Source organism: Argiope bruennichi, chromosome 6, assembly GCF_947563725.1.
Source record: "Argiope bruennichi chromosome 6, qqArgBrue1.1, whole genome shotgun sequence".
Taxonomy (NCBI): Eukaryota; Metazoa; Arthropoda; class Arachnida; order Araneae; family Araneidae; genus Argiope; species Argiope bruennichi.
This window is the reverse complement of record NC_079156.1, coordinates 49,423,503-49,434,119: the sequence shown is the minus strand read 5'-3', so window position 1 is coordinate 49,434,119 and position 10,617 is coordinate 49,423,503. Positions and strand designations below refer to the sequence as shown.

General features: G+C 29.1%; 1 protein-coding gene across 1 annotated transcript; it reads left to right on the top strand.

Moving 5' to 3' along the window:
* The first annotated feature begins 166 nt into the window (after positions 1-166).
* On the top strand, positions 167-3,007 carry LOC129972991 (BAG domain-containing protein Samui-like). The gene is made up of 2 exons (XM_056087326.1): positions 167-420; positions 1,313-3,007. The coding sequence occupies exons 1-2, from the start codon at positions 286-288 to the stop codon at positions 2,855-2,857; spliced, it is 1,680 nt and encodes a 559-aa protein (XP_055943301.1). The 5' UTR covers positions 167-285; the 3' UTR covers positions 2,858-3,007.
* The last annotated feature ends 7,610 nt before the right edge of the window (positions 3,008-10,617 follow it).

Sequence of the window (10,617 nt, the reverse complement as noted above, 5' to 3'; positions counted from 1 at the left end):
ATGACAAAAAAATCAATTTAAGTCGTTTATTTTCTGAACATTCTTGAGAATGATATGCTTTAAAGACAACTTCTAACTATGCACTGATTGGTCAGAAAAACACATAAAATCACACCCTAGCGAATTACATTTCCCTTAGCTGGAATAGAGATAACATCCGATTGGCTATTTTAAGACACGCCCATGCTGTTTCCTGACTTGGGAAGCAAACTTTCTCATCCAGAAACTTCTGCATTGCTCTTCCAATTTCTAGAATCTTCGTGCAAGTTCCATTAGTTTATAAATATGGATTTCCGCCGCATACCTTTTCAGTTTACTACAACAGATCCGTTGAAGCGCCAAGAGGAACTTCAAAGGCGATTTGGTTTACCTGCGAATAAAGGCAATATGTACGTTGATTTTGCGAATCCTGGTGCAATGGTAAGTTAACTTGCGTGTTTATTAATGATTTAGTTGAAACGTGTACATATCGCGTGGATGTGACTTGCATCTTCGGTGATGCACTAACGAAAGTTATTATTTGGAAGTTTTAAGAGCTTTATAATTCCTTAGTTTGCCTTATTGGCAATGGAAAAAAGTTTTTTGTGACAAAGGAGTTCTAAAAAATGCCGGAGACTCCCTAAAAAATCAATCCAGCATAATGTTAATATTTATATGTTCTCTGTGTATTATCGAAATTCTAAGACGTTTAAAAAATTAAATAGGCGTTGGTTTTTAGCGTAAAATTTTAAATTTCCTTTATTTAATAGATATAGGACTTTTAAAACCAGTATGGTAGGTACTTGATGTGATAAAAACTGAATATATAATGACTTCTAACACAATGACACATAATGCTTTCATAATATCCAAATAATTTGAATATGTAATGTTTTTATTTAAAATTAGAGAAATGCCTACTTTTAATTGAAAATCTAATTCATTCTTTAAACTATAAAGAATTTTTTCCTTAGGTAGCTTTCCTTTACTAAAGATATTAAGTATATATGGTCAACTTTGACATAACTCTGATTTATTGATATCGGGACATATATTTCAAGTATTTATTATATGCAATAGTTTATTTATTCTACTATGTATTTATTGAAGTCTGCTTTTTTTTCTGTTTTTTGGAATATTGATAATAATGTAAGAGTTAAAATGATAAAGGCAAATAAAAACTATTAAACAGTTTTGTAAAGTATTGGTGAAATTAGTCCATTTGATTCTTTAAATTGGAATATTGGCTGTAAATAAACATTAAAGCAGACTTCCAACCATAATGCGTTGATTCTTGATACAAGTTATTAAATTTGTTTATTTTCTTTTACAGGGTACCAGGTCTGATACTAACTCGGCATCGAATAGTCCAAGACTACAACATAGAGTGCCTATCTTTGTTGAAGGCCAATCTGAACCTGTTAAACCAACAGTAGATGCCCAGAATGTAGATTCTGGTCGAAGACCTCATGTTCGTGTGATACCTATTGAAATAGAAGGGGAGGATAATACTAGCAAAAGACATCGTTGGCATTCTGGCTCGTCTGAACTTTTAAAAGAAAGAGTTGATGGTACATCTATACCTGTAGAAAATGTTAAACATCCTGTTCAAGGTCCATCGCCTCAATCTCCGAAAGCTCCTCGAGTCTGTAACATTCCAATCAAAATTGAAGGAAGTGATCATGTTATCCGACCTAAGTCCCCTGTTAAAACTCAAAAAGTAAAAACTCCAGAAACTCCAAAGCATACAGGAGTGAAGCTAAATGGTTGCAGTGCTTCAAAGGTAGCTAAAGTAAACGAGAAAAAAGAATCTAAATCAAATGAGAAAAAAGAATCTCCTGAACAAGTGACCTTGAAAAAGATACAGAACATTGAAGAAAAACTAAAAGATTACCATGCAGATGTTGAAAAGTTTTCTGGAACAAACAAAGAAAAACAGTATAGGTATTTGGATGAAATGTTAACAAGATGCATGCTGGAGTTAGACGAAATTGATACTATGGGATTGGATACTATTAGACTTGCTCGTAAAGCAGCAGTAAAAAAAGTCCAAGCTAGTATAGACTTATTGGAGTCGAAGATCATTAAGGAAGAAAGTAAACAAGATCAAGTTTCAAAAGAATCGATGGAAGTTGAATCTTTAGCTAATCAATCATCGGAAAACTTTGAGGATACAGATATGAAGACTGAAAGTGTAGAAACAGAAGAAACTAAAAAGTCTGAAGAAACTATTACTTCTGAAACAAATATGGACAATCAGGACGGTATAGAAACAGGAAGTGCCAATATTGAAATGACTGATGTTTTATCAGAGCAGATAAATGAAAAAGTAGAAAATATTTCTATCATGGAGACGGAAGATGCTGTGTTAAAACCTGATGAAAAAGGTGGTAAAGAGCCTGTTGCCAACATAGATAGTTCGACTAACAAAACTATTGTAACTGATGAAAAAATGAATGTTGAAGTAATGGAACCAGTGCAGATCACGGAAATAGAAGCAGGAGCAGATATTGTGGTCTCCGAGTCTGAGCCTGTAGTTGAAGAACCTTTATCCGATTCGAAAGATGAAAAGGCTATTGAAATGGACTTGGATAGTTGTAACTGTGAAAGTGACCTAAAGTTAGATGAAACGTCTTCAGTTCAGATATGTGAAGTGGAAAATGATTCTGTTTCGGATCTTAATAAGTTGGAAGCAGGGACCAGCGAGCGTTCGGACCAAAACCTCAAAATGGACGTTACTGAAACATCGGACATTCCAACAGAAACTGTTTCTATTACTGATGCTCAAACCGCTGTTGATGCTAATGTGACAACTGTACCTGAGCAATCTGCTGTTTCCATTGACTCTAATAAGGATTCAAATATAATAAAATCCTAATATTCCTCTTAATTTATATATACTTTATATTTAACAAGAGTTTGATTCAGTCTTGCATTCTTGTAAATAAATGTGCTTGTAAATTTTCTTTCTGTAAATAGCTTTTGTAGTTAAAATTGTATATAGAAATAAATTATTAATTTAAAATTACATTTGTGTTAAGTTTTCTTATACTTCTGTTATTTTTTTAGTAATCTCTAATTTTGTAGACAGGTGTTTAAAGTAGAATATTGCGAGATTAGTTCAGTTATTGAACAGATAATTGTATAGTTCTTATAATAAGTAGATTAAATTTAATTTAATCTAATGAATCGTATAATATTTTTATTAAAGATTTTCTCAAAAATATTGATATTTCATTAATGTACAGTTAAATTTCAAAAGCTGTACTGTGCTTAAATAGTAAATTTTTGTGATAGATTTGAATTAAGGTTAGAGGGCAAAATTTAAAATATTGTATTTTAACTATAATTATTTTTCATGATATTAATTTTTTATTTTCTTAGTTCAGTTATTTTTCGGATACAATTGTTAAGCTTGAATGTATCTTAAATATTTAACTTGAAATATATAAATAATAAAAAACAAGATTCTTATATAAAAGTTTATTATAACTTGAGTGAGGTATATAAAGTAACCAAGAAAAGAAAAATACATTTTAAATTTGATTATCTTACCTGAGATTATATATAAAGTGTTTGATATTTAAAATTCAAAGCTATCTATAATGAATAAAAACTGCGCTTATATAATATACATCCTAATCGTTTTAACATTTTTATTCAGTTTGGCAGAATATCATAAAATATTAAAAGTATACAAGAAAGTTATTTTTGATTCTTATCTATTTTTAAATTGCTTGCCATTAAATGCTCGAATTAAAGTATATATATATATACATAAAATGAATAATTTTCAAATGAAGTAGACTAAGATATATATTAAAGATAACAAAGTGTATAAATTACATTATAATATTTATAATTTTAGTTATAAATATAGAATTGATTTTTTTAAAAATTCAGATCCTTAAAATTTGAGTAATTTTTTTTTTTTTTTTCCCTGATCTGTTAAATTATGAACAAATAATGTTTTGATCAGATGAGAAAGATTCCTTTATTTTTTTACCGAATTTGAACTTGTTTTTAAATATCAAGTCTTTAATAAAACTTGTGTGCAAGCATATCTGTTTAGAGAAGAATATAATTTATCCAATAATGCAATATAGATTGTTTAAAATAATTTAATAAACTTATTTACTTTTTTAAAAAATCTAGTTTGGTTTAATCTAGCAAAAAGAAACATTTTTAGAAAACTAAAATAAAATTATTAGTTTTTCCTCTCTTGTTTAATAGTTTATAAGTATTTTTATAATAATCTGATGAACTTAAAATGCTTAGAAATAGCTAAAAGAATTATAATAAAATAAAAGCTCCAATGATGTGTATTTGGAAAGATAGTTTAAATAGAAATTTAGAAAAAGCTGATTGTGTGGATGAATACAATCAAAGCAATTATATCTAATGGACATTACTATAAAATGTGTTTTCATATTTTGATGATCCACAATCACCATGTGACAAGATAGGTTTTATTTGCTACAAAGGCTTATTAATGTGAATTTATTATTTCAACACATTCTTTATGGAAGGCCAATGCTGTATAACAGATAATTTATATAAAAGTTTTGTATTTGAAAACTTATATATATATATATACCTACCATTTTAAATAATAAATTTAATCATATTTTAATTAAATTCAAAAGATAATTGTCACAGATATTGAAAATAAAAGTGCTTGTTCCATTTGATTTCATTAAGATAATATGAAAGCTTTTGAATGATATTTTCCTGAAAGTGGTGTTAAAATGCAGTTCTCAACTGTGGGATAACAAAAAATTAGAACTTTTGAAATTTATGCATTTTAAATGTTTAGTAGTTTATAGAAATTTGTCTGTTCTAAAGGTGAAACAGCAACCGCTATATAGAAACTATGTAAAAATACAGAAGTTATGTTCATCTGAATAGGTAGAAAATCATATGCTGATTTTGAATTTTAAATATGTATATATAAATACAAGAATCGATTCATTACAAATTATATTTGAATACTCCTATAACAGCATAATTTTTAAAACTGCAAGATGTTATATTGGTATTTATTTATTTTTCAGAAATGGAAGCATTTTTAAATGTGTTATTGAATGCAGCATTATACTGAAATTAGAACTACTAAAGTTTATAGTCACTTAATCATATAACTTGCCACCTTCGTAATGAATATAGTATCAAGAATTTCATTTTTTATGTGTTTTCCATTGTGTCTATGGATTAGTTTTAAATAATCTAAGACACAATTCATAGATTGGGTGTCTTTTTGATGGCAATATAAGAAAATGAAAGGCACAATTTTTAAGATTTAGAAACATAACCCCTAATAATTTACTTATAGTATTAACTAACATCACACAATAACTAAGCTTTCAGTTTATAAAAGAATGGATTCAGTGTGTTTAAGCTTAAATTACTTTTAATATGATTTTTTACTCTTAAAAAAAAAAAGATTTATTGCTAAAATATATCACATAGGATTTCCCCCCCCCCCCGCCACGTCCACTTCGATTTCTTATAAATTTTGGCTGCACTTATTTTTCAGTTATTGCAAGTACATTTAGAATGACCAATCAGCATATAGGAAGCGATAAGGCACATTTTAAGACCAATACTGATGTACGGCTCCCAAATATGGGGGGCGACATCAGCCACTAACATCAAGAGGTTGCAAGTTTTTCAAAACAGACAACTGAGGAAAATAGTTAACGCACCCTGGTACGTCAGAGGAAAAATAATACATAACGACCTCAAAATTGAACCTGTTTCGGAATTTATTAAAAGAACGTCAATCAAGTTCTTTGAAAAATTACCCCAGATTCGCAACGAGTTACTCAATCTACCTGCATACGATCCTGCTTTACCCAGCTCTAGGAAAAGACCTAGAGCTGCAATTGATAATACTTACATTAATTTCCCAGCCGTAAAAAAGCTGAGGACATCGTAACTCTGTTGCCAATTTGGTGGCTTAAAATTCTCAAAATTATTACTGTTTAGGCCCTAAATAGCTACGATGTGCTACACGCGTGAAAATTTTCTGTAATTTTTATTCAGCGCAGTTATGATCAGTCCCCCATAGAAAAAAGGCACGTGCAACGTAAATCCATTAAAATTATCTATTTACCCCATAAATAATCTTTTTATTATTTTAATTAATTAAATGAGATCAAATATTGAAAAATATGCATAAATTAAATTAATTACCAAATTTCATGACGTTAGAGCTTTACTGCGCTCGTCTAAACTAGCTCAATTAAATTTAACTTTCCCTAAACTAACAAATTAAAGTATCTATTCCAAATTATGATGTGGAGGTGCTCGTGACCACTTTGTCACATCGCGGAACTCCGAAACATCACGACGTTGCCGTTGCCGTCTAGAAAAATTGAGAGAATTATTATTAAATAAATTATGATTAAATTATTCCATCTATGTCTATGAAATTATTATCCTCTTGTATTCCTAGCAGAAAAGTATCTTGGTTCGCTATTATCATGAACGGATTTTGAAAGCAATTTTAACCAATATATAGGAGAACGTTATTCCTTGCCTTTTTTGTATTGAGTACATTTTAAAAGTCCAAAAAATTATTGATGAGGCTGATTTAGTAGCCTACAAAATTCTTTAGTCTACATTTAATTAATTTTTAAACATATTTCTTAGTATATTTTGCACCAATAATTTCATTGCTGAGAACAAAATTGAAATTGTTCATCAAATATTAGATATTGTGGTCTACTCCCATTGTTGAAAACTAAAGAATGATTCTGTTGAATATTTACATCATTTAAATATAAAAGAACAAATAAAATAATGAAGTTAAATACCGCTAAATATAAATAAAAAAATGAAATTATTATACCTCTAAATTTTGAAGATAGATGAACCGAATATAATAACGCTATAATACCATGGAACCGATCTTCATTAGAATAGTTCATATATGCAATGAAAAGAACATATTTAAGACTATTGAAGTAGTACAGCTTTAATGTCAAACCGAATCAGGGACATGATCTAAACAATCTAAATGAAATTAAAGATAATCAACATTCCCTGCAAATCAGCTGGTCTCCAAAGGTGATTGATTATTAATAAAAGTGAATACATTTGAATTAGATTCATTGTATGCATTAAATTAGAATTCTCCAATTTAATGGCTCTAGCCCATTGGATTTCAACTAAAAGCAAACACAAAGCAATTAAAGAAATTTCAATTAACTGAACATTAAATAAGATTTTATTTTTATACTATGATTAACATCTAAATATAAGAATGCATAATTTTTTATTTTTTGCAAAATTTTATCAATATTTAGTTAAAATGTTTTTTAAATATTTATAATGGCTAAAAGAAAATTACCAAAAGATGGTGCTATGAAAATGAAAGTAGCAATGATGAATTTGATTCTTTAAATATTTACTTTGATAGCAATGATACGTTGATGAAAAATAAGAATAGTAAAAATCTATAAATACGACATGCATGAAGCTTATACAGTGAGCCATAAAATTGAGTATACACCTCTAAAACTTTTAGACTTCTTCCAATTACAAATTAAATGTTGAATTAAAATAGATAATTTTTTTTATCCTAGATACTTTAACCTCTGCTTTACCATCCTATAATAACACAATTCTATAGTTAACTTATTTATTACGAAAAAAGTTAAGCGATTCGAAGAAAAGATAGAAAACCATGCCACGAAATTGAGTATACATTTCTTATATTTGTAAATTTTGCCACCACTTTTTTTTAGTTTCAAATTTTTTTAAAGAGTTTCAGGAGTAGCTGCTGCTTATAACACGTGCTATTGCACTTCAACGCTTTTAAATAGTATTTTTTCTCATTAAAAATCGTAAAATGAGCTCTCATAGAGAAACTACTGAATCTGAACGTTTATTGGTTGTAAAATGGTTGAAATAGGGCAAATCTCTTCGAGAAATCGCTTCGTTGAGTGGTGTAACTCATGGTTGTGTCCAAAAAATACTACAGAAGTATAAAAAAACTGGATCTGTAGCCAATATTCCTGGAAGAGGACGTAAAGAAATACTGAGTACTACAGTGAAGAGGAAGATCATTCACTCAGTAAAGAAAGATCCGAGGGTGAGTGCCTCTAAACTAACTTTATCGATGTCCTCTACAATCCTGAAAAAGATGTCAGATGAAACAATTCGACGTACCCTTCACTAGTATGGGTTTCATGGCCGTACACCAATATGAAAGCCACTCTTCAAGTATGTGAATAGACAAAAGAGAGTGATTTTCACCAAAGAACATCGTTTAAAGCCTATATCTTTCTGGAACACTGTAATATTTTCTGATGAAAGTAAGTTTAATCTTTACAGAAGCGATGGACGATTTAAAATATGGAGAGACACTGGGAAAGCGCTGGCACCTAAAAACACTATTAAGACAGTCAAGTTCGGAGGTGGATCTGTCCTCGTTTGGGGTTGTATGTCGGCTGGAGAAGTTGGAGAGCTTACTTTTATTGATGGTATTATGGACAAACATGTATATTTGCGAATTTTAAATGATAACTTGAAAAAAAGTGCCAGTAAGTTGGGGCTTGGGTCAAGCTTCATATTACAGCAAGACAACAACCCCAAGCATACAATGAAGATTGTGCAGTTATACTTGCTGTACCATTGCAGGAAGCAATTACACACTCCAGCCCAATCTCCAGACCTAAACGTCATCGAAAATTTGTGGTCACAATTAGAGAAAGCTGTACATGAGCACGAAATCATAAGCAAGGAAGTTCTCAAGAAGGTTCTGAGAGAAGAATGGGCTAAAATTTCTGTTGAAACTACTAAAACACTAGTAGAATCTATGCCCAGAAGATTACAAGCTGTAATTCAAACAAAAGGTAATGCAACAAAATATTAATTTGTACATTAAAAGGAAATTAATAAAGGTGTATACTTATTTTTGTGGTGTTGTTTTTCCTCTCGTCTCAGATCTTTTATTTTTTTTCGTAAAAAATAAATAAACGTAACAATTTTATTAGTATAGTACGGTAAAGCATAGACTAAAGTATACAAGGTAAAAATTTCAATTATCTTAAAGCAATATTTAATTTGTAATTGCAAAAAGTCTCTAAGTTTCTAAGGTGTATATTCAATTTTGTGGCCCACTGTATATAAAAATAATATGAACACAAAGTATTAAAAACTCTTTCCGCTGATAAAAATTTCATTATAAAACTTTTACCCTAATTGTAAGACATTTTTACTTTCTTGGATATGAAGCATAGAGAAAGTATTGCCAAGTTTCAAAAAATTCTAACTCGAGATTTAAACGAATCTCCACGTTTTATAACTCCTCGAGTTCGAAAAACAAATTTTTGGAAAATGTCTGTCCATCAGAGAAAAAGATAACTCAAAAACGTTTTGAGCTAATCAGAAGAAATTTGATATACGATCTTTACACCAAATTTTTTACGTTTCTATCAAATTTTGTGTAAAATCCTTTCAGAGGAATTCTGTCTGTACGGCTGTAAAATGAAGAACTAGATGGATAAAATTCGATACAGACATTTAACATCCATAGTAGAGACATCTATCAAATTTTCAGTCAAATCTAACACGGGGTTGGCCATCTGTATTTCCAGAATCATGTAAATGTGACAACTCAAAAACACATTTAAATATATGAAATTTGATATGTGATTTTGTGACTAGCTCTATATCAAATTTCGGTGCTCATCGAAAGGGGAAAACGCCTATAAAACAAATTCGTTTTTCAGATAATATTAACAGCATGCCAAAGATTAATCGCCAAAAAACTCGCCAAGTGATTATATGATAAATTCTGTAAGTGCTAAATTCTCGTCAAATGTTTCGTAACTATTGTACGCTAATGCCATACAAGGCATTTTATGAGATAGTATCTCGCTTATGAGAAGAAATTTTAGGAAGAGTACTTCTGCTGATTAAAAACTATTACTTACATATAGTTCTTGTGATGAAAGTTTTATTCATATTCATTTTTGCTTGATTTAAAAATCGGCTTTTTCTATCAGGTTTTGATAGATTCACTTTAAAATCTATCTAAAACACATTTTCTCACTAACTGCAGGATTATTTTCTCTACATTATGGTGTTCAATTATGTTATCAGTAGCTTGAATATGTATTTAATATTTGATTACGTTGATATTATTTTAATTAAAATTATGTGTAATTTATTATGTAAAATTATGTTTAATGAAACAAAAAAATAATAATAATAATTTTCTTTCAATTTTTAAAGTCATTATACCTACCTTTTTTTTTTTTTTTTTACAATTAAATATAAGAACTTACATTTTAAATTTCATTAGATGCAAAACATTCAGTGCAATTTCTTTCTGTAAATGAATTAAAATTTAGTTGAAATGCCAATATTTCTTACATACTTTAAAATATTTTTTCAAAAGATTTCTTGGTTTTCAGCCACAGAGGATACTTTCAATTTACCAAAAATTAATAAGTTATAAATTTTAGAGTTCAGTTCTAAATTAAGGCCATTAATGTATGAACCAGAATGCAGGTATTATATTAAACTAGAATATTATATGAGATTTATTTTAAATCTTATAGATGAGATGTTGATATCACTCTTTTGAGAAATTATATTTTAATACAATACTGTAAGAATTTCTAA